Below are 24,480 nucleotides of genomic sequence, written 5' to 3' on the forward strand. Positions count from 1 at the left end.
CCACAGAGGGGGATGGTGACATAATGGTGATGTCACTTATCCAGTATTTGAGAGTCCCAGGCTAATATTCTCGGGACATGAGCTCAAATTCCATCTCTCAGCCTTTTTAAGGGAATTTCAATTAAATGAATCTGGAATATGAATCTAAGCAGTGAACGCCCCCCCCCCCCCCTATCATCAGCTGTTGTAAAATCCCATCTGGTTCACCCACAGCCTTGAAGGAAGGAAACGTGCCATCTGTGCCTGGTCTCGCTCCAGACTTCATCCTTTGGCTACAGGGAGACATGCTGACTCTACTCGGATCGTCAATATTTGACTCACCTTAAAACGACAGGTAAAAAGGTCCATCTTTGAACAAAGCTCTTTGTCAGAGTACAGGCCCAGTAAACCAATCAGGCATTTCAATCTCACGTCACTTTGCTTCAAGAATAAAATGAACATGTATTAGAGGAAGAAAAAAAGCTGAATACATTCACTGCCTAACATAGCGTTAATAAAATAAACACTAACGCTACTTTTGCATGTTTGATTATTTTAACGTACGCTTAAACAGCTGTTGCTAGTGCACCTGCTCACCAACTCCATTGCCTCTACTTTTGTTCCCAAGAATTCATTCACTGAATTGTTACAATGCAGAAGACCACTGAATCCACTAAAGTCTGCACCAGTTCTCCAAATGAGTAGTTCCATTCTCCCCATAGTCCTGCACATTTTTTTCTTTTCAAATAACAGTCAAATTCTCTGTTAAATGCTTTGACTGAACTAGCCTCTATATCACTCAGAATCTAGGCCCTAACCACTGGCATTGTGAAAAAAGTTATTCCTCACGTCACTTTTATTTCTTTCACCAATTACTTTAAAACTCTTGTTCTCGATCATTTTTTCATAAGTGGAAATACTTTCTCTTCATCTACACCGTTCAGAGAAGTAACAAAGAGGATTGATGAGGGCAGAGCAGTGGACACGATCTATATGGATTTCAGTAAGGCATCTGACAAGGTTCCCCATGGGAGACTGATTAGCAAGGTTAGATCTCATGGAATACAGGGAGAACTAACCATTTGGATACAGAATTGGTTCAAAGGTAAAAGACAGAGGGTGGTGGTGGAGGGTCACTCTTCAGACTGGAGGCCTGTGACCAGTGGAGTGCCACAAGGATCTGTGCTGGGTTCACTACTTTTCATCATTTATATAAATGATGTTGTAGCCATCACGGAAACATGGATAGATGAGGGATAGGAATGGCTGTTGGAGGTTCCTGGGTACAGATGTTTCAGTAAGATTAGGGAGGGTGGTAAAAAAGGAGGGGGGGTGGCATTGCTAATTAGAAATGGTATAACGGCTGCAGAAAGGAAGTTTGAGGGGGATCTGCCTCTGGAGGTAGTATGGGCTGAAGTCAGAAATAGGAAAGGTGCAGTCACCTTGTTGGGTGTTTATTATAGGCCCCCCAATAGCAGCAGAGATGTGGAGAAACAGATTGGGAAACAGATTTTGGAAAGGTGCAGAAGCCACAGGGTCGTAGTCATGGGCGACTTCAACTTCCCAAATATTGATTGGAAGCTCTTTAGATCAAGTAGATTGGATGGGGCGGTGTTTGTGCAGTGTGTCCAGGAAGCTTTTCTAACGCAGTATGTAGATTGTCCAACCAGAGGGGAGGCCATATTGGATTTGGTACTCGGTAACGAACCGGGACAAGTGGTGGGCTTGTTAGTGGGTGAACATTTTGGTGATGGCGACCACAATTCTGTGACTTTCACCTTGGTTATGGAGAGAGATAGGTGCGCACAACAAGGAAGTTTCTACAATTGGGGGAAGGGAAATTACGATGCTGTAAGACAGGATTTGAGGAGCATACGTTGGGAGCATAGGCTGTCAGGGAAGGATGTGGTGGAAATGTGGGACTTTTTCAAGGAGCAGATACGACGTGTCCTTGATATGTATGTACCAATCAGGCAGGAAAGAAATGGTCGTGTGAGGGAGCCTTGGTTGACGAGGGAGGTTGAATGTCTAGTAAAGAGGAAGAAGGAGGCTTACATAAGGTTGAGGAAACAAGGTTCAGACAGAGCAGTGGAGGGATACAGGATAGCCAGAAGGGACCTGAAGAAAGGGATTAGGAGAGCTAAGAGAGGGCATGAAAAATCCCTGGCGGATAGGATCAAGGATAACCCCAAGGCATTCTATGCGTATGTGAGAAACCTGAGAATGACGAGAACGAGGGTAGGTCCGATCAAGGACAGTGGTGGGAGACTGTGTATTGAGTCAGAAGAGATAGGAGAGGTCTTGAACAAGTACTTCTCTTCAGTATTTACGAACGAGAGGGACTGTATTGTTGAAGAGGAGAGTGTGAAACGGACTGATAAGCTAGAAGAGATATCTGTTAGGAAGGAAGATGTGTTGGACATTTTGAACAACTTGAGGATAGACAAGTCCCCCGGGCCTGACGGGATATATCCTAGGATTATGTGGGAAGCAAGAGAGGAAATTGCAGTACCGTTGGCAATGATCTTCTCGTCTTCACTGGCAACGGGGGTGGTACCAGGGGACTGGAGAGTAGCGAATGTTGTGCCCCTGTTCAAAAAAGGGAATAGGGATAACCCCGGGAATTACAGGCCAGTTAGTCTTACTTCTGTGGTAGGCAAAGTAATGGAAAGGGTACTGAGGGATAGGATTTACGAGTATCTGGAACGGCACTGCTTGATTAGGGACAGCCAGCACGGATTTGTGAAGGGTAGGTCTTGCCTTACAAGTCTTATTGAATTCTTCGAGGAGGTGACCAAGCATGTGGATGAGGGTAGAGCAGTGGATGTAGTGTACATGGATTTTAGTAAGGCATTTGATAAGGTTCCCCATGGTAGGCTTATGCGGAAAGTCAGGAGGCATGGGATAGAGGGAAATTTGGCCAATTGGATAGAAAACTGGCTAACCGGTCGAAGTCAGAGAGTGGTAGTAGATGGTAAATATTCAGCATGGAGTCCAGTTACAAGTGGAGTTCCGCAGGGATCAGTTCTGGGTCCTCTGCTGTTTGTAATTTTTATTAATGACTTAGATGAGGGAGTCGAAGGGTGGGTCAGTAAATTTGCAGATGATACAAAGATAGGTGGAGTTGTGGACAGTGAGGAGGGCTGTTGTCGGCTGCAGAGGGACTTAGATATGATGCAGAGCTGGGCTGAGGAGTGGCAGATGGAGTTCAACCCTGCCAAGTGAGAAGTTGTCCATTTTGGAAGAACAAATAAGAATGCGGAATACAGGGTTAATGGTAGGGTTCTTAGTCAGGTGGAGGAACAGAGGGATCTTGGGGTCTATGTACATAGATCTTTGAAGGTTGCCACTCAGGTGGATAGAGTTTGTAAGAAGGCCTATGGAGTATTATCGTTCATTAGCAGAGGGATTGAATTCAAGAGTCGTGAGGTGATGTTGCAGCTGTACAGGACTTTGGTTAGGCCACATTTGGAGTACTGTGTGCAGTTCTGGTCGCCTCACTTTAGGAAAGATGTGGAAGCTTTGGAGAGGGTGCAGAGAAGATTTACCAGGATGTTGCCTGGAATGGAGAGTAGGTCGTACGAGGATAGGTTGAGAGTTCTCGGCCTTTTCTCGTTGGAACGGCGAAGGATGAGGGGTGACTTGATAGAGGTTTATAAGATGATCAGAGGAATAGATAGAGTAGACAGTCAGAAACTTTTTCCCCGGGTACAACAGAGTGTTACAAGGGGACATAAATTTAAGGTGAAGGGTGGAAGGTATAGGGGAGATGTCAGGGGTGGGTTCTTCACCCAGAGAGTGGTGGGGGCATGGAATGCGCTGCCCGTGGGAGTGGTAGAGTCAGATTCATTGGCGACCTTTAAGCGGCATTTGGATAGGTACATGGATGGGTGCTTAATCTAGGATAGAAGTTCGGCACAACATCGTGGGCCGAAGGGCCTGTTCTGTGCTGTATTGTTCTATGTTCTATGTTCTATGTTCTATGTTCTATGTATATGAACATAGGAGAGGAATTGTTAATACGTTTGCAGATGACACCAAAATTGGAGGTGTAGTGGACAGCGAAGAAGGTTACCTCAGATTACAATGGGATCTTAATCAGATGGGCCAATGGGCTGAGGACTGGCAGATGGAATTTAATTTAGGTAAATGCAAGTTGCTACATTTTGGAAAAGCAAATCAGAACAGGACCCATACACTTAATGGTAAGGTCCTACGGAATGTTGCTGAACAAAGAGACCTTGGAGGCGACTGACTGTGTGGAGTTTGCACGTTCTCCCTGTGTCTGCGTGGGTTTCCTCCGGGTGCTCCGGTTTCCTCCCACACTCCAAAGATGTGCAGGTCAGGTGAATTGGCCATGCTAAATTGCCCGTAGTGTTAGGTAAGGGGTAGATGTAGATGTAGGGGTATGGGTGGGTTACGCTTCGGCGGGGCGGTGTGGACTTGTTGGGCCGAAGGGCCTGTTTCCACACTGTAAGTAATCTAATCTAATCTAATCTAAAATCACGAGGGGCATGGGTAGAGTAAACAGACAAAGTCTTTTCCCTGGCAAGGGGGAGTCCAGAACTAGAGGGCATCGGTATAGGGTGAGAGGGGAGAAGTTTAAAAGGGTCCTAAGGGGCAACTTTTTCATGAGGGTGACGCGTGTATGGAATGAGCTGCCAGAGGAAGTGGTGGAGGCTGGTACAATTACAACATTTAAAAGGCATCTGGATGGGTATATGAATAGGAAGGGTTTCGAGAGATATCAGCCAAATGTGAACAAATGGGACTAGATTAGGTTGGGATAAGTGGTCAGCATGGACGAGTTGGACCGAAGGGTCTATTTCTGTGCTGTACATCTCTATGACTCTATGACCTCTCATGATTTTGAATATATTTGTCAAATCTCCTCTAAGTCTCCTTTTCTCTATGGAAAACTCTCTCTCACTGCTGGTACTCCCCTATTCCATCCCTTAACTCCAAGGGCCACAAACTTTGCAAGTAATTTGTCCAATCATTCATTCCAGAGGGAGTACTAACCAAACTGAGCTCATGCACATCTTTCTACTATTCCCAGATTGACCATAACTCCATCATGTGGACTTTCGTCAAGACTCTATTCCCTCGCCTTTTCTATTCTTGAGTCAAACACCAAGTATGAAAACGTCATAAACGTCTGCCTCTTCAAATGAGGCCATCATACAATTAACTCCATCAACCATCTTCTCTGCTTATCTCACTTGTTTTAGTCCATATCCCAGCCCTCAGATACACTGTGTTATTATATTATACTACAGATATCCCCCACTTTTCAAACGTTCACTTTGCGCAATTTTGCTTTTATGAAAGACCTGCATTAGTACCTGTTTTCGTGAATCCGAAGAGGATTTTCGCTTTTAGGCACTACTTTTTCCCATATAAGTCACGCACCTTTGCTTTACACAATTTCCAGCTGACGAAAGGTTTCCTGGGAACGCTTTACTAATGAATAGTAGGGGCTACCAGTATATCAAGCACCGTCCCTTCACCCTACACTTCTCAAAGCTCATCCCTGCCGTGAAATCCAATTGCAGTTCTCTGCATTTCATCCCCAGTCCATTCAGCTACCATTCTGTCAGGTGGTCATGTTTGTGAGCAACCTGAGGGGGGTAAATGTATTCACCACTTAGCATTCCCAGTTTAATTTAGATCAGAATTTGCCTTAAGTCAGCGCCCATCTCTTCTTCATAACATTGCTGCATCAGCACTTGAAATAATCATCAAATCCCTGCAGAGTGGAAAGAGGCCATTTGACCCATCAGGTCCACACAGTGTATCTGAGGGCTGGGATATGGACTAAAACAAGTGAGATAAGCAGAGAAGATGGTTGATGGAGTTAATTGTATGATGGCCTCATTTGAAGAGGCAGATGTTTGTGACGTTTTCATACTTGGTGTTTGACTCGAGAATAGAAAAGGCGAGGGAATAGAGTTTTGATGAAAGTCCACATGATGGAGTTATGGTCAATCTGGGAATAGTAGAAAGAGCATCCCACCCAGACCCACCGTATAACCCTGCATTTCCCATGGCTAATCCACCTAGCCTGCACATCCCTGGACACTGTGGGCAATTTAACACAGCCAATCCACCTAACAGACACATCGTTTGGACTGTGGGAGGAAACCATAGTGCCTGGAGGAAACCCATTCAGACATGGGGAGAGCACGCAAACTCAACACAGACAGTCGCCTGAGGATGAAATCAAACCCGGGGTCCTGGCATCGTGAGGCAGTGGTGCTAACCACTGAGCCACCGTGCTACCCAATGATTCATAGTGTAGTACGGACTGTGGATGAAAATTCCAAAATACTCACTTTGGTCCCTACAGTAGGAACTGGAATGAGCAAATTACCTTATGAAGTCTGGACAAGCTAGACCTTATTCCTGTAACTCAGACAAGTAATAGGTGATTTCATTGAAACATATGAGATCCTGAGGGGATTTGACCATGTGGATGTGCAAAGGATGTTTCCTCTTTGTGGCAGAATCTAGAACTAGGGTTCATAGTTTAAAACTGCAATAATGAAAAAATAATGTGAGGGTTGTCATCTCTGGAATTCCCTTCGTCAAAAGGCAGTGGATGCAAAATTGTTAAATATCTTTAAGGAGGCGGGAGATAGATTCTTGATTACCAAGGGAATGATAGTTTTTTGGGAGTATACAGGAATATAGAGTTGAGGTTAAAATCAGATCAGCCATTATCTTATTGAATGGCAGAATAGGCTCAAAGGACCAAGTGGCCTACTCTTGTTCCTTGTTTGTATTTTCATATTTTCTCTTTAACACTTGAACATTTACAAATGGAACCGTTTCCATTTCTACTATCTGCAAGATTGCTAACTATTGCATACTTTTTATATCTGGCTAGAAGCTAGAACAAAAGGTGTTGCATTTTAGTAAGGCAAATCGGGGCAGGATTTACACACTTAATGGTAGGCTTCTGGGGAGCATTACCGAACAAAGAGACCTTGGGGTGCAGGCTCATAGTTCCTTGAAGTGGAATCGCAGGGAGACAGGGTAGTGAAGAAGGCGTTTGGTACACTTGCCTTTCTTGGACAGTGCATTGAGTACAGGAGTTGGGATGTCATGCTGTGGTTGTACGTAATATTGGATTCAAATCTGGTCTCCCTGTTATAGGAAAAATGTTGTTAAACCTGGAAGGGTTCAGAAAAGGTTTACAAGGATGTTGGCAAGTTTGCAGGACCTTGAGCTCCAGGGAGAGACCGAATAGGCTGGGGCTGGAGCATCAGAGTTTGAGGGCCGACCTTATAGAGGATTATAAACTCTCAGAGGCTTGGATAGGGTGAAAAGTCAAGGCCTTTTTCACAGGATAGAGCAGTCCAAAACTATGTTTAAGGTGAGAGGGAAAAGATATAAAAGGGATCTAAATGGCAAATATTTAAGGCAGAGGGTGGTGTGTGTATGGAATGAGCCACCAGAGGGAGTAGCGGAGTGGGTAGAATTACAACATTTGAAACTTATCGAGATGAGTACTTGAATAGCAAGGGTTTAGAGGGATATGGGACAAATGCTGGCAAATTGATTCAGGCTATCTGGTCGGCATCGACAGATTGGGCTGAAGGGCCTGTTTCTGTACTGTATGACTCTAAGTTTCTCCATGCTACAACTTATACATGGAGGAGTACAATACTATTCTGCTTTGCAGTGTTTAGTATGGGCCAAATTCCTCTTATTATCACATCTCAACACCGATGAAACTTTCAAACATGTGTCTGTTCCTTCTTCAATTATTAACATTTCTCATCTGTGTAAAGATAACTCCTCCAAAATGTTAACAGTGACTGCCCATCAAAGTTTTGGCCAGGCAAACTGTTTCTGTTTCCCCTCTTTGTCTGCTTCTGAGAGCCCCTCTCCTTGGTTAACGCCTCCACCATTGAGGTGGGTAACAGGGAAGCACACAAGGGAAACTTTGCTTCAGTCACCTTTGCAAACAACAGGACATTGTCCTCCCCCGGCAGCAGAAAAGACTATAAAAGTGAATACCCTGGTCTGCACTGCATCATTGTATTCCCCTCACTCGAGCGCCATTTTTATAGCAAACAAACAATGCAGCACAGCCATAAATAGGAACTCGCCAAATGGCAAACTAATGGCAGCCAAATTCCATGCTGCAGCTTCAGAGGATTTGTCTCATTACGGAGTAGCATCAATATAACAGTGGGATTAGTCAGAATATTTAACACTGTTCAAAAAGAGCTGCTGGAGTGGCGTTGCAGAAGGGAAAAATTAATCAGCGTCCAACTATGAGGGAGAAAGCATTGCTGAATATTACAGATTGACTCACTTTATCATGCAAAGTCCATCCTACATATTTCAAGTAACTGTCAGTCAGGAAGCGATCGCTGCAGCTTTTCATCCAGATTCCTATTTCTTCAATACAAATAGCTCTGATCTCAGGTAATGCATCACTGCAAGAAAATGCGAATTACATTTCCGATGAATGAGTACACCAGGGCTGTGTATCTCAAACAGTCAGACACAAAATTTAATATATATGTATATTATATATTGCAGATAGATGGATGGAAAGATAGATCGCTGAGTAGATATACAGTCAACCCTCATTGTTACAAATGTTTTGGAGTTAGTCCATGACTTCAAATCATCAAGGGTTCACCTCATTTTGACCATCGTTACAAATGATAAGGCATCATTCTCCAAGCCCTTGGGGCTGCACTGAGTTGAATGGGCCCAGGTAAATAGGATGCTACTCAGCAAAACTAGTTCATGAGAAAAGAGAGGAAGGCAGCTGGAGCCTGAGGTCCATCCCCAGTGAACCCACAGGTGTCAGGCAAGAGCAAGAATTGGATTAAATTGTGATACATCTTGTAGTCAAATAGCTGGACATCAGCCTGCCGACCAATCCCTTTAGAAAGGGAAACTGTTAGGAAAAGCTCCAGAGATTTGCTGGTGGAGTAATAACACCTCAAAACCCAAGGATTTCAAAAAATGCAGGGAGATAACTTGACAAGGAAGCAGATTATAAGAGTGTAACAGTAGAGTTTTTAAGCACATTTCCTAGCAGACTCTCTCTCCTAGCAGTATGAAAATAATAGCGATTGGAATTATTAATGGTTCTCCATGTTTATATCCTCTTTGGTTGGAATTCTGCAAAGACTGTTAGTGCTACATCTGATGGAAAATGTGCCTGTCATAAAGGCAACTCCAGGGGTTAAATGCCATCAGTCACTGTAGCATTCTTCAAGACAATTTACTGGCTGTGCTCCAGCCTGACATATTTCCCTGGAGAGTTCTCAGTAAGCATCCTCCAGGCACTGAATCCGACAGTGATGGAGAAAATGCCTGTGCCTCCCACATGGAAGCTCACCGAGGGGGATGGCAAGCCAGACTGAGAACTCTTCACTGTACTTCCCCCTTGTCAACACAAACGTATATTAGATAAGACATTCCTTATCATTTACAAAGTCAGAGGACACCAGCGTTATAGTCCAACAGGTCTGTTTGAAAGCATAAGCTTTCAGAGCACTACCTCTTCATCACCTGGTGGACTATAACATGATGTCATGTCCCTCCTGACTTTGTCCACCCCAGTCCAACATTGGAAACTCTACATTATCGTTTACAAAATCTATTGTTCATTTTCCTGCACTGTTTTTAGGCCTTCAGTAATAGCTGAAGCCTTTACTTCTCAATTTGTTCCCCTGAGATTCAACCGATCTAAAACGTTTCTGGCTAGCCTCGTACACCCGACCCACTATGAACTTAATCTCATCAGAAACTCTAAGGTCCATTTCCTAACTTCCAGTAAGTGTCATCGACCTGCTGCCTCTGTGATCGCTGACACAAGTATGCTCCCAGTTCAGCTGCATCTTAATTTGAAAATTCTCACTCCAATTCTAAATTTCTTGATGGCCTCACCCCTCCCACCAACCCCCTCCCCCCACCCCCACCATCCCTCCCACTCACCACCACCACCCATATCTCTGTCTGCTCTGCAATCCTCCAAATTGCCTGTACTCATCTCTTTCAAGCCTCTTGAGCATCACTGATTTTAATTATTCCGCCCTCAGAGGTAGTCACTTCAGCTGCCAAAGACCTTAGGCTCGGGAATCCCCTCCCTAAATGTCTGAGTCCTTCTAGCTTGTCCTCCTTACACCTCTTTGACCCAGCTTTTGGTCATTCAGTAGCTCCCCATGTGGTTTCCCATCTCCTCATCTGGTCCGGTGTCAAATTTTAAGCTTTCATCCTGATAGCAACCTCCAGCAGCATTCCCTCCACTTCAGGAGCATTCAAACAGGAAGTGGTGTATTGGGCTACTCCATCATTTGCCCCCAGACTCATGCTCCTTAAATTTTCCATTTCTTCATTTTGTCCACCTTTTTACTTTAGCCTCCATCCAAGATCCCTCAAAATTGCCCTTTTGAGAATATCCTAATGGCTTTTAGAACTTTTGATCCTCCCTACTATGACAGTTTCAACTGTCCCTGGCCCTTTTAAACTTCATGGTGGTAAAAACAATGACTGCAGATGCTGGAAACCAGATTCAGGATTAGTGGTGCTGGAAGAGCACAGCAGTTCAGGCAGCATCCAAGTAGCTTCGAAATCGACGTTTCGGGCAAAAGCCCTTCATCAGGAATAAAGGCTCTTCCAGCACCATCCTTTTAAACTTCATGTCCACTTGGCTTCCTACTGTCACCACCAGACTCTGACTCTGAGTCTAAGGTGTACGCTGAGCTATTCAAATCTACCTCTCAAGTTGTGCCAATGAGCTGCCTCCAGAAAACTGGATAACAAGAGCACACTGGTGAAAAATCCCCAACAGTAAACAGAAATGGAAACTCCACAGCTAGATAAAGCTATTTTTTTTAACCCTAGGATGTAGGAGTTTTACTTTTAAATGCAAAGGTGACATTACCGGTATCTATGAAGGAAGATTCCTTTGAAAATTGCATTCATCAGATTCTCAATGTTTTCCTTCTTTTCTATAATCTGAAAGAAATGGCATCAAACTCTTTATTACTTGTTATAGCCTTAAAAAGAAAATGTTGTTACAGATACATATTTATCCTAATTCATCCCAGCAGCCTGACAAATCGAGTGGTCAATTGCTTCATCTAGAATCACAAAACAATATAGACAGAGAAGGAAACTTTTATCTCTACCTGTTCTGGCCTACATGTGCCTCCAAACCCACGGTGAAGTGGCTGACTCATAGAACATAGAACATAGAACAATACAGGACAGAACAGGCCCTTCGGCCCACGATGTTGTGCCGAACTTCTATCCTAGATTAAGCACCCATCCATGTACACATCCAAATGCCGCTTAAAGGTCGCCAATGATTCTGACTCTACCACTCCCACGGGCAGCGCATTCCATGCCCCTACCACTCTCTGGGTAAAGAACCCAGCCCTGACATCTCCCCTATACCTTCACCTTAAATTTATGTCCCCTTGTAACACTCTGTTGTACCCGGGGGAAAAGTTTCTGACTGTCTACTCTATCTATTCCTCTGATCATCTTATAAACCTCTATCAAGTCACCCCTCATCCTTCGCCGTTTCAACATAGAACAACATAGACTCCTAACCATCTTCTGGGCAATTAAAGTTGTGCAATAAATGCTGGCCTAGCTAGTGACACCGTCATCCCACGAATGAACTTATAAAAAGAGCATTCAACCCAACAACTCTGTATCAGCTCATTTTGACAGCAATCCAATTAGTTCCCTTTCCCTGCATGGTACCCATATCCTTCATTTCTTTCTCCTTTAATTATTTAGCCAATTCCTTCCTATATTCATGAAAAGAGAGGCACGTTGATGAAGGTTTTGTTGCACACTCATCAGGACAAGCACAAGAATGCCAAATTTCTTCAGTTCCTTTCTGGAGGATCTTACTGGATCTGGATGCATCAGTCTAACAGGCAACGCATTCCTTGTTGCATTCACAAGGTTTTCCTTACGTTGCACCTAGTTCTTTAACAATCACTATGGACCTGTACTTTCTGGTTATCAACTCTTCAGCTATTGAGAATGCTTTACTCAGTCCAACCATCATGATTCTTAAAACCTCTTTGGCAGAACCTGAATGCCAAAGAGTTCCCTAAAAAGCTACTTTCTCTGAGAATCTAAAATTCAACAGCCACAGTTGCCTTACTTCTTTCCAGCCCTTATCAATCAGTAAGAGTTGCTAAGAAAAGCTGTGAATCTAATTCCAGGAACTGCTCACCAATTCAGCTTCAGGAGAGAGGGGAAGTGGTTCTCACAAATGGGTAATACTCACTGATGTTCAAACAGGTTAAAGACTCTCATCCTCACCTCATGAACTGTAGTGGCTTGAGACCATTATTTTCTCAGTTAAAAATCACACAACACCAGGTTATAGTCCGACAGTTTATTTGGTAGCACTAGCTTTCGGAGCGCTGCTCCTTTATCAGGTAGTTGTGGAGTATAAGATCATAAGACAGCACCTGATGAAGGAGCAGCACTCCGAAAGCTAGTGCTGCCAAATAAACCTGTTGGACTATAACCTGGTGTTGTGTGATTTTTAATTTTGTACACCCCAGTCTAACACTGGTATCTCCAAATCATTACTTTCTCAGGTTAACAAGCAGCAGCCATTCATTTTGGCTTTGCCTCAATCTTGAGAAACATTTTCTTTAAAATATTTGAGGGATTATTCTGCTAGATTTCGGGATGGAAACAGCGACATTAAAGCAGTCAGCTTACCTCCTTTTTCTTCTGCAAGAATGTTTCCAGCCTCCTGTTGGGTCTTTTGTCAAACATCTCAACTTCACACTGTCGCTGAGAGTTTTGCAACTGGACTCTCAAACTCAGAGTCACATTGATTAAGGCCGTCATGAGTTTCATAGCTTGAGGGTAAAAGAAATAAAAAAATCCTGATAAGCATAGTTGAGCACAGGCTCTCACAACTTTATACAGATGTCATCAACGCAAACAAGAGATTATATTGCCCTAGATAGGTAGAACTTTGCCCAGAATATTTCGGTGGAAGTTTATGTGGAGTTGAAAACTGAAAATCGGGAACAAGTCCGTCTTTCCTTGGCTCATGGGAGGCAGCCGTGCCCTATCATGGCCTTTGGCTGTTAATTGGCTCAGGGAGACCCTTACGTGAACCTCCCTCACCTCACACAAACAAGAAGCTCACCACTCTCTAGTCTCAGCAGCGCCAGCAGGCATGGTGGCCACTGATGGAACTGCAGGCCACCGCCTTGGATCTGGAAGCCTATTGGCAGGGTCCATTGATATTGATAGGTGGGGGTAGGTTCCAGAAGGAAATGGGCAAAGTGATGGTGTGGAGTACCACTGGGGAATGGACTCCATTGGGCACAGAATCTCCACTGCCCACAAAATGGCCGCCAGGTCACTACGGAGTGTCAACACTAAATTCTGTGTCTTACAATTGTGTACTCCACAACTACCTGATGAACGTGCAGTGCTCCGAAAACTAGTGCTTCCAAATAAACCTGTTTGACTATAACCTGGTGTTGTGTGATTTTTAACCATGTGGGAGGAGATTCTTAAATCACTATTATTCAGATATTTAAGGTCTTCAATTAGCACAAGGTCAAGCAGGGTACCCAACAATTTCCCCACCACAGGTAAAATACCAGTGGAGACAGGGGCTCAGTAATACTACTATGTCAACTCTTTTGTGGCCTCTCTGCCCACCAGCAGACTCCTGGAGGTCACTTATTGTTTCCGTTGCTCCCGATGCGGTCTCCTCTAAATTGGGGAGACTGGATGCCTCCTCGCACAGCGCTTCAGGGAACATCTCCGGGATAACCGCACCAATCAACCCCACTGCTCCGTGGCCCAACATTTCAACTCCCCCTCCCACTCTGCCGAGTTCATGCAGGTCCTGGGCCTCCTCCACCACCGCTCTCTCACTACCGGACACCTGGAGGAAAAACGCCTCATCTTCCGCCTCGGAACACTTCAACCCCAGGACATCAATGTGGACTTCACTAGTTTCCTCATTTTCCCTCCCCTCACCTTACCCAAGTTCCAACCTTCCAGCTCAGCACTGTCCTCATGACCTACTTGCCAATCTCCCTTCTCACCTATCTAGTCCACTCTCTGACCCATCACCTCCATCCCCAACCCCATTCACCTATGTACTCTTTGCTTCCTTCCCCCACCCCCCCCCCTAACCTATCATCCCCACCCCCATTCTATTGTACTCTTTGCTACCTTTTCCCCAGCCCCCTTCCCCCCCCAATTTATCCAATTTATCTCTCCACTCTGCAGGCATCCTGCCTCTATTCCTGATGAAGGGCTTTTGCCCGAAACATTGATTTTCCTGCTCCTCGAATGCTGCCTGACCTGCTGTGCTTTTCCAGCACCACTCTGATCGAAGCTCCTGGAGGTGTTTGGTCAGGGGCAGTAAAATTCCACCCTGTGTATGTACAGTGATTAATACTGTCTTATTGCTAGACTACTAACACAGAGGTAAAAACAATGACTGCAGATGCTGAAAATCAAATACTGGATTAGTGGTGCTGGAAGAGCACAGCAGTTCAGGCAGCATCCAACAAGCAGCGAAATCGACGTTGCGGGCAAAAGCCCTTCATCAGGAATAAAGGCAGTGAGCCTGAAGCATGGAGAGATAAGCTAGAGGAGGGTGGGGGTGGGGAGAGAGTAGCATAGAGTACAATGGGTGAGTGGGGGAGGAGATGAAGGTGATAGGTCAAGGAGGAGAGGGTGGAGTGGATAGGTGGAAAAGAAGATAGGCAGGTCGGACAAGTCAAGGAGATAGTAACTGAGCTGGAAGTTTGAAACTAGGATGAGGTGGGGGAAGGGGAAATGAGGAAGCTGTTGAAGTCCACATTGATGCCCTGGGGTTGAAGTGTTCCGAGGCAGAAGATGAGGCGTTCTTCCTCCAGGCGTCTGGTGGTGAGGGAGCGGCGGTGAAGGAGGCCCAGGACCTCCATGTCCTCGGCAGAGTGGGAGGGGGAGTTGAAATGTTGGGCCACGGGGCAGTTTGGTTGATTGGTGCGGGTGTCTCGGAGATGTTCTCTAAAGCGCTCTGCTAGGAGGTGCCCAGTCTCCCCAATGTAGAGGAGACCACATCGGGAGCAACGGATACAATAAATGATATTGGTGGATGTGCAGGTGAAACTTTGATGGATGTGGAAGGCTCCTTTAGGGCCTTGGATAGAGGTGAGGGAGGAGGTGTGGGCACAGGTTTTACAGTTCCTGCGGTGGCAGGGGAAAGTGCCAGAATGGGAGGATGGGTCGTAGGGGGGTGTGGACCTGACCAGGTAGTCACGGAGGGAAGGATCTTTGCGGAAGGCGGAATGGGGTGGGGAGGGAAATATATCCCTGGTGGTGGGGTCTTTTTGGAGGTGGCGGAAATGTCGGTGGATGATTTGGTTGATGCGAAGGTTTGTAGGGTGGAAGGTGAGCACCAGGGGCGTTCTCTCCTTGTTACGGTTGGAGGGGTGGGGTCTGAGGGTGGAGGTGCGGGATGTGGACGAGATGCGTTGGAGGGCATCTTTAACCACGTGGGAAGGGAAATTGCGGTCTCTAAAGAAGGAGGCCATCTGGTGTGTCCTATGGTGGAACTGGTCCTCCTGGGAGCAGATACGGCGGAGGCGGAGAAATTGGGAATACGGGATGGCATTTTTGCAAGAGATAGGGTGGGAAGAGGTGTAATCCAGGTAGCTATGGGAGTCAGTGGGTTTGTAAAAAATGTCAGTGTCAAGTCGGTCGTCACTAATGGAGATGGAGAGGTCCAGGAAGGGGAGCGAGGTGTCAGAGATAGTCCAGGTAAATTTAAGGTCAGGGTGGAATGTGTTGGTGAAGTTGATGAATTGGTGAGGGTGAGGGTGAGGACCAGTTCGGCCAAACAAATGAGAGTGTCGGTGGAAGGGTACTGTTGGGGACCTCTGGAGAGGAAAAAACGGAGGGCTTGGAGGCCTTGGTCATGGCGAATGGAGGTGTAGAGGGATTGGATACCCATCTCGAACGTTCGAGACACCACCCACGCCCTCCACCTCCTCCAAGACTTCCGTTTCCCTGGCCCCCAACGCCTTATCTTCACCATGGATATTCAATCCCTCTACACCTCCATCCGCCATGACCAGGGCCTCCAAGCCCTCCGTTTTTTCCTCTCCAGACGTCCCCAACAGTACCCTTCCACTGACACTCTCATTCGTTTGGCCGAACTGGTCCTCACCCTTAACAATTTCTCCTTTGAATCCTCCCACTTCCTACAGACCAAAGGTGTAGTCATGGGCACACATATGGGCCCCAGCTATGCCTGTCTCTTTGTTGGCTATGTAGAACAGTTGATCTTCCGTAATTACATCGGCACCACTCACCACCTCTTCCTCCGCTACATTGATGACTGCATTGGCGCCACCTCGGGCTCCCATGAGGAGGTTGAGCAATTCATCAACTTCACCAACACATTCCACCCTGACCTTAAATTTACCTGGACTATCTCTGACACCTCGCTCCCCTTCCTGGACCTCTCCATCTCCATTAGTGACGACCGACTTGACACTGACATTTTTTACAAACCCACTGACTCCCATAGCTACCTGGATTATACCTCTTCCCACCCAATCTCTTGCAAAAATGCCATCCCGTATTCCCAATTTCTCCGCCTCCGCCGTATCTGCTCCCAGGAGGACCAGTTCCACCATAGGACACACCAGATGGCCTCCTTCTTTAGAGACCGCAATTTCCCTTCCCACGTGGTTAAAGATGCCCTCCAACGCATCTCGTCCACATCCCGCACCTCCACCCTCAGACCCCACCCCTCCAACCGTAACAAGGAGAGAACGCCCCTGGTGCTCACCTTCCACCCTACAAACCTTCGCATCAACCAAATCATCCACCGACATTTCCGCCACCTCCAAAAAGACCCCACCACCAGGGATATATTTCCCTCCCCACCCCATTCCGCCTTCCGCAAAGACCCTTCCCTCCGTGACTACCTGGTCAGGTCCACACCCCCCTACGACCCATCCTCCCATTCTGGCACTTTCCCCTGCCACCGCAGGAACTGTAAAACCTGTGCCCACACCTCCTCCCTCACCTCTATCCAAGGCCCTAAAGGAGCCTTCCACATCCATCAAAGTTTCACCTGCACATCCACCAATATCATTTATTGTATCCGTTGCTCCCGATGTGGTCTCCTCTACATTGGGGAGACTGGGCGCCTCCTAGCAGAGCGCTTTAGAGAACATCTCCGAGACACCTGCACCAATCAACCAAACCGTCCCGTGGCCCAACATTTCAACTCCCCCTCCCACTCTGCCGAGGACATGGAGGTCCTGGGCCTCCTTCACCGCCGCTCCCTCACCACCAGACGCCTGGAGGAAGAACGCCTCATCTTCCGCCTCGGAACACTTCAACCCCAGGGCATCAATGTGGACTTCAACAGCTTCCTCATTTCCCCTTCCCCCACCTCATCCTAGTTTCAAACTTCCAGCTCAGTTACTATCTCCTTGACTTGTCCGACCTGCCTATCTTCTTTTCCACCTATCCACTCCACCCTCTCCTCCTTGACCTATCACCTTCATCTCCTCCCCCACTCACCCATTGTACTCTATGCTACTCTCTCCCCACCCCCACCCTCCTCTAGCTTATCTCTCCATGCTTCAGGCTCACTGCCTTTATTCCTGATGAAGGGCTTTTGCCCGAAACGTTGATTTCGCTGCTCGTTGGATGCTGCCTGAACTGCTGTGCTCTTCCAGCACCACTAATCCAGTACTAACACAGAGGTCTAGGTAATCTTCTAGGACACAAGTCTAAATCCTGCAATGGCTGATGATGGAATATGAATTCAATAACAAATCTAGAATTGCAAGTCTAATGGTGACCATGAATGAATTGTCAGGAAGGAAAAAAAAAACAGTCTGGTTCACAAATATCCTTTAGGGAAGTAAATCTGCCATCCTTACCTACCCTAGCCTCCACGTGCCTCCAGACCCACAGCAATGTGGCTCACTCTTATAATAAATGCGGGTTCAGCCAGTGACGCCCACACCCCATGAATTATTAATAAAGTGAAAGGAATTGGGAGATGTGGAAGAGATCAGTTGGAAGGGGCACAGATGTCCAGGAGAAATCACCTTCAGCAGAAAAGGGAAACACGTAGGATGGAAGGAAGGTCCCATGTTTCACTCTCTTATTATTGATCCTGCTGTCTCTCTGTGAATACCATTCTCCCACAACGAGACACACTAAACCTTTGGACACCAAGGTTTGGAGATCCACTCTGCCGGTTCTGTGGTCACCTCTACCCGGAACTGTAGAGATTGTACACATAATATGTTCAGCCCTCCACGTGCAGCATTGGAGGAGCACCACACACAGCACAATGAGTCAAGGAGCAGGGAGCTTGACACTCATGTCACAACTGGGAAGGGGCAAAACAATATCATCTCCTTCAGTGATACCCCCAAAGACTGCATTTAGATATAAATCAAAAATATACACGTTATACAATGCAAAATGGTCGGATAAATCCATGCTTTGCTAGTCACATCCAGCACTCCTGTGCGGTAGTTGGCCCCTTAGAATTGAGATGGCTTCAGGGTGGGCTCCCAGTTTAGGAGGCAATACATAAGGTTGCTACACCAGATTTCTACGCCTTTTTATCTTGTCAAATGCCCCAGGAGGATATGTTATTTGAAAATCTAGCAAAGGTTTCCTGGCCTTGAGCACACATTGCTAGCTCTGAAGTTGTGCGATGATAACTGCAAAGTATCGATGCTTTACCTCTTTGGCTTAATTATCCTCAGGCATTCCCCCAGTTTGTGATACAGAATTCTGGCCTCCTCCTGTTCCTTTACACTCTTCCAAACTGCTCCACTTTCCTATATGGACACTACCCCAATTCCACCTTCTCCCACCATTAACCCTTGACTTGTTGGGTCTATCAATTTGTACTATTCTTACCTGCGAGTGTGCTGGTGTGCCGAAAGGCTCTCACCTGGGAGTCTGAGAGCCCAGTCAACAGGGAGATCACAGTATCCATCAGGTATTCATCATGTATGATAGTGTATTGGCAATGCTGAATCAGCACAGAGAGAAACTCACAGAAATTGGACTTGAATTTCTTCCAATAGGGCCCTGACATCGTAAGGGGGTAATCTCCACTGTCCTAGAAAGAGAGCAAGAGACTCATGACCAAGCAGTGAATTGGTTAGGGTTACCAAATCTCGAAGATTACCCCACCCTCATTATCCTACACCTAATCCCAGCCTGTCAGCGCCTTGATGTCCCACAGGCTGCATCATTTCACCATGTGTCCTCTGCCACTCAGCTCCTAGATTTTTCCCCTTCCTCCATTAATGTCTGCACTGCTCCCTATTCAAGATGTTCCTTAAAACCTATCTTATTGACAAACCCTTCAATTATTGTTCCAACACCTCCCTATGTGCCTCAGTTTCAAATGTTAATGACTGCGCCTTTGAAGCATCTTGGGATGCTCCACCTCTGGTAAAGGGTGCTATTCAAATATCAGTTGTTGCTGTTGAGAGATTCTCTAGGAATTGAAGATTAATTTCCTGGGTACTGATGCCCAGGAGAAAACATACATTTGTTTATTCATTGAATATTTCTTACTGTAGAAAAGTTGAAAATAGGGTAAGAGTTGTTTCGACTAGAGATGATTGTTAAATGTATGAAGCAAAGTACAAAACGCATCTGGATGGAAACATGAATAGGAAAGGTTTGGAGGGATGTCAGCCAAATGCTGGAAAATAGGAATAGATTTATTTAGGATATCTGATCGGTATGGACAGGTTGGACTGAAGGGTCTGCTTCTGTACTGTACAACTCCATGACTCTATGACTCTATATTAAAAAGTCTCCAGGAATATGTCCATTCAGAGGCGGCAACCCCCGTGGATTATGTAGAAATTTCTTTATTTTGCTCCTACTCAAGGCCTCTTTGTCCCCTCTTCTGTCCAGTGCATTGATTATCTTGTCTTTGCCACTTCATGATCTTTCTTGAGCTTGGGAAATTTAATTAACTTTGTTTTCGATTAACATTTCTTCCTCACTTTCACATGGTCCACCTTGGATGGTAAGCTACCCTTCCTTGACTTCTTCGTCACTCTTTCTGAGGATAAGCTGTCAAATAAAATCTAGAATCAGCCCACTGACTCCCACCACCTCTCGACAGAATATGCTCCCACCCTCTCCTGTAAGGACTCTCTTGCATTCTTCTAATTTCTCCATTGCACCTGTCTTCTTGTTGCACATGCTCCCCACCATGGTTGACAGATCTTTGATTGTGTCTGTGTTTTTTTCCCAAACCTTTACTCTTATCCTTTCCTGATCCTCCCCAACGATAGAGTTCCCTGGCCAATCTCCGCATTCAATGGATCTTCCTCCATCATTTCTGCCACCTCCGGGACAATGGCACCAATGAACACATCTTTCCCTCTCCTTCTGGCATTTCAATGGTTACGTTCGCTCTGCGACACCCTGCTTTACTCCTCAACCCCATCGTCTCTTTCCTGGGACACTTTTCCAATGCAACAGCATGAATTGCAAGAACTGTTTTTTCACCTCCTCCCTTCACAGTAACCAGTCAGAACTTCCAGGTTAAAACAGCAATATGAATGCACTTTTGAAAAATTATTGTTGTTTCATATAGAGGCATAGAGTCATAGAGCATGGAAACAAACCCTTCAGTTCAACCAGTCCATGCCGACCCATAATTCCAAACTAAACTAGTCCGACCTGCCTCCATTTGGCCCATAGCCCACTAAACATTTCTTATTCATGAACTTATCCAAATGTCTTTTAAACGTTGCATCTGTACCTGCATTCACCACTTCCTCTGGAAGTTCATTCCACACAAGAATCATTCTCTGTGGAGAAAATGTTGCCTCAAGTGTCTTTTTTAAATCTTTCTCCTCTCACCTTAAAAAAAATCCCCTCCTGAGGGAAAAGACACCTGTCATTCACATTATCTATGCCCCTCACCGTTTTATAAATCTCTGTCAGGTCATCCGTCAACCTCCTACGCTCCAGTGAGAAATGTCCCAGTCTATCCAGCCTCTTCTACACTGGGGAGGCCAGACACAGATTGGGTAGTCACTTAGTTCTGCAGTCTCTGTGCATGACTCTGAGCTTCTGAATGTATTGTTGTAATTCTCCACCCACTCCCACTTTGAACTCTTCCATCTCAGCCTGTGACATTCAGAATCCCAGATGCTGTTCTCTGGCAGAAGGAAGCCATTCAGTCCATTGCATCTGTACTGGCTCTCCGCAAGAGCACTTCAGCTCCTGCAAGTCTTCAAACAAAGCTCAGCCCAAGGGCACTTTACAGCCTTCTGGTCTCAAATTGAGTTCAATCTTTGCTCCAATTCTTCTGACAGCGATGGTTCCATCCTTTCCTATCCTTCCCCTCTTCTTTTGACTAGTTCTATGCTTAAAACCTGTTACGTCCCTGATGTTTTCCCAGTTCTGATGAGAGATCATTGACCTTAAAAGTTAACTCTGTTTCTCTCTCCATGGATGCTGCCTTAACCTTTCTAGCATTTCCCACTTCTTCACTTTAATGATTGGATCACCTCTCTCTGCAAAGAATAAGCAAGAATAGAAAAAGAAACACTACTCATATTGGGGAATACACAATCACCGTTAAAATAAAGAAAACGAAATAATACCAAGTCTAGTGGCCAGGTAACATTCAAGATCCAGGGGTAGACCATGAACTTCTTGTACTGTAAGCCTGTTTCCTGCAAAAAGTACAATGTTAAACTGAATTTCAAGAAATCCATTAAAGGCCAACACCTTGCAAAATATTGCAGTCTATTACTAAAGCAACAACTGAATGTAGGTGCCAGATCAGATCTGCAGAACATCTCCAAGTGTTCCACATACAACTAATGACTGTGAACTCCAGCCACTCTTATTACAGGGAGAATGATGGCATTGGGCATGTACTCTGGAGAAGAATATTCTCGGGACACAGGTTCAAATCCCACCATGGCAACTGTTGGAGTTTAAAATTTGATGTATTAATAGGTCTGGAATTGAAAGCTTACCTTGGGAATTGTGATCATAAAGTTGTACAAACCCTTCAGGGAAGGAAACCTGCTGGCCCACATGTGACTCCAGATTACAGCACCCTGCTTGAATCTTAAATGGTTGAGCTTTAAAGCAATTAGGGACGAGCGACAGATACTGGCCTTGTTAGCAACCCCACATCCTGTGAAATAAATTACACAGGGCAGACATTGTGGAACAGCAAAATGCCACAAACAAGAGGGATCAGGAGGTGGACAACTCAACGTTTCGGGTGTAACCCATTTTCAGGACCGGGGATGGGTGCAGGGGGAGCTACAGATAAAGGGGGTGGTGGGGCAGGATGGTGATCCCCCTTTATCTGCAGCTCCCCTTACACCCACCCCTGGTCAACGTCTCCACCTCCTGATGCATCCTGGCTTGTTGTGTTCTTCCAGCCTCGTGCCTATTTACCTCGGATTCCACCATCTGCAGTATTTGTTTTTGTCTCTACAAAGAAGAGGGCTATCTGGTTGTAGCTAATCACAATTGATCCACACTTCCCATTCATTGGAAATGCAAACTCATTGACTTGATTTTCCCATCAGGAGTGGGAATTGGAGGTCAGCTTAGATTCAGGGTTGCAAAGCCACTTCCACTAGTTTGGCACAAATAGCGGTCTTCATGGGGCTCATTTAGGGGGAGGAATGGTCTGTTCATGACATTTCATTGCTGTTCAGTAGATTTCAGTCTTATACATCCAATGAAATGTTTTGAGGTGCTGCCCAGCCCTGTAGCTGTCAGGTTAGGTCTGGTCGGTTTCAAAGAGCTCCTAAGGTCTCCCCGCCATCATAAAAAACTTCAGGAACTCATAAAGCAAGCACTTAACAAGCTTCATTATTACCCCCAAGGTGTTCCATTTAGGAGGCACCCTTCAGTTTCTCACCCCTGCCCACCCCACCCCGGGTTCTTCCCCCAACCCCCAAAACGCCATCCACAGGAACGTCAGGAGAGTTAGGATTTGAGGCGGCAGAGCCAAATGCTCGGCCACTGGCTCCATACTTTCTCCATAACTCACCGGCTCCATCTGGAATCAGGAGAGGGAAAAGCCCGGACCATGAATGCAGTGCTTTGAAGTTTGCACTAACTTTACACCGCATTAACGCAGTGAATTTTGCACAAATCACTGGCCAGGTGGACATCGCAAATGGCCACCCGACCTGACAGCCACACACGGTCTGCAGTGGTTCAAGAGGGAGGCAGACCAGCTCCCTCAGCAGAGCAGCTAACGACAGAACACAGCTGTCGCTTTGCCAGCGAAGGCCACTGAATGAGCATAGAGTGAACCTCAATAGTCCTGGAGTAGGGACAGATAAGAAGTCGGGAATTAAGAGTATTCTTTGCTTCAGTAAATTACTCAATACTTTTAAAAAAAAGGAACAGAGCTGAGGGAGCTAACTTCTGTGCCAGAATGTGGGACAGAATACATGGATGTATCTGAGAATAACAAAATACAGAATAACTGGGTAGCCCTTACCAATCCCCTGAACACTGCCATCTAAAAACTCATTTTAATCACCCCCTTTATATGTTAAATGTAAGAATACTTTCTCATTTTTTTATCCATCTGCAGGCCTCAATGCCTTCTGCTTCCAAACTTCTAAGCAGGAAGTAACCACATCAGAGATCACATGAAGTCACAGAGTTTGTGTCAGAGTAGTAGTGCCCCTATCTTTGAGTCAGGCGGCCCAGACTCACGTCCTACCTGAACAGGTGAGGAAATACTTAGTTTTACAATTGCATTTCTTCACACATTCCTGTTCACCACAGGTTGAGAGATATGTACCAACTAGATTGCACTCCTTAAAGCAGTTAGTAAAGTTACCAGAGAGTTATTATAGGTTGCCAGCTTTGAAATCTGACAAACCTGGAACCTCTACCACCTGGAATACCTGGGGACACCATCTTCCAAGTTTCCCCTCCAGATCACACACCATCCTGACTCAGGACGATACCACTCCTTCACTGTCACTGGCTCAAATTGTAGAAATTCTCCCTCTAACAGTATTATGGGTATCCCTACACCCTAAGGACTGCTATAGTTCAAACTGGCAGCTCACCACCACTTATTAAAGGGCAATTAGGGATAGGCAATAAATGCTGGCCTAGTTGGCAATGCCCACATCAAGTGAATGAACAATTTAAATAAGTAAGAACAGCAATTCTTCCTCCAATCGTTGCCCACCTCCCTCTATACTTCCTAGTAACTTGCCTATGTAGCCACACTCTTCATGCAAACCCACATAGAATGCAAAGAGACTATTTAAGGATAGAGAGTACACTGCAAGTGATAGTCACACAGATACACGCACCTCACTGTCCCCATCACTGAACAGCAATTAGGAGCATGAGTGCTGCCTGTGTTTTATGTCTTTCCTCATCCTTATCCCAGAAACATCAAGACTCATTTTAGATCTCTGATCTAGAGTGATCACA

General features: G+C 45.7%; 1 protein-coding gene across 3 annotated transcripts in view; it reads right to left on the reverse strand.

Annotated features, from left to right (window-relative positions):
• LOC140481162 (cohesin subunit SA-2-like) overlaps positions 1 to 24,480 on the reverse strand; it is a 151,897-nt gene that overhangs the window by 78,976 nt on the left and 48,441 nt on the right. For all 3 annotated transcript variants that reach the window (XM_072576931.1, XM_072576929.1, XM_072576930.1), the window contains exons 7-12: positions 21,645 to 21,716; positions 18,919 to 19,123; positions 12,712 to 12,854; positions 10,898 to 10,971; positions 8,306 to 8,429; positions 322 to 420 (exon numbers count right to left, since the gene is read on the reverse strand). In XM_072576931.1, the coding sequence (XP_072433032.1) occupies positions 322 to 420; positions 8,306 to 8,429; positions 10,898 to 10,971; positions 12,712 to 12,854; positions 18,919 to 19,123; positions 21,645 to 21,716 (717 nt within the window). The remainder of the gene's footprint in view (positions 1 to 321; positions 421 to 8,305; positions 8,430 to 10,897; positions 10,972 to 12,711; positions 12,855 to 18,918; positions 19,124 to 21,644; positions 21,717 to 24,480) is intronic.

Source organism: Chiloscyllium punctatum, chromosome 9 (assembly GCF_047496795.1).
Source record: "Chiloscyllium punctatum isolate Juve2018m chromosome 9, sChiPun1.3, whole genome shotgun sequence".
Taxonomy (NCBI): domain Eukaryota; kingdom Metazoa; phylum Chordata; class Chondrichthyes; order Orectolobiformes; family Hemiscylliidae; genus Chiloscyllium; species Chiloscyllium punctatum.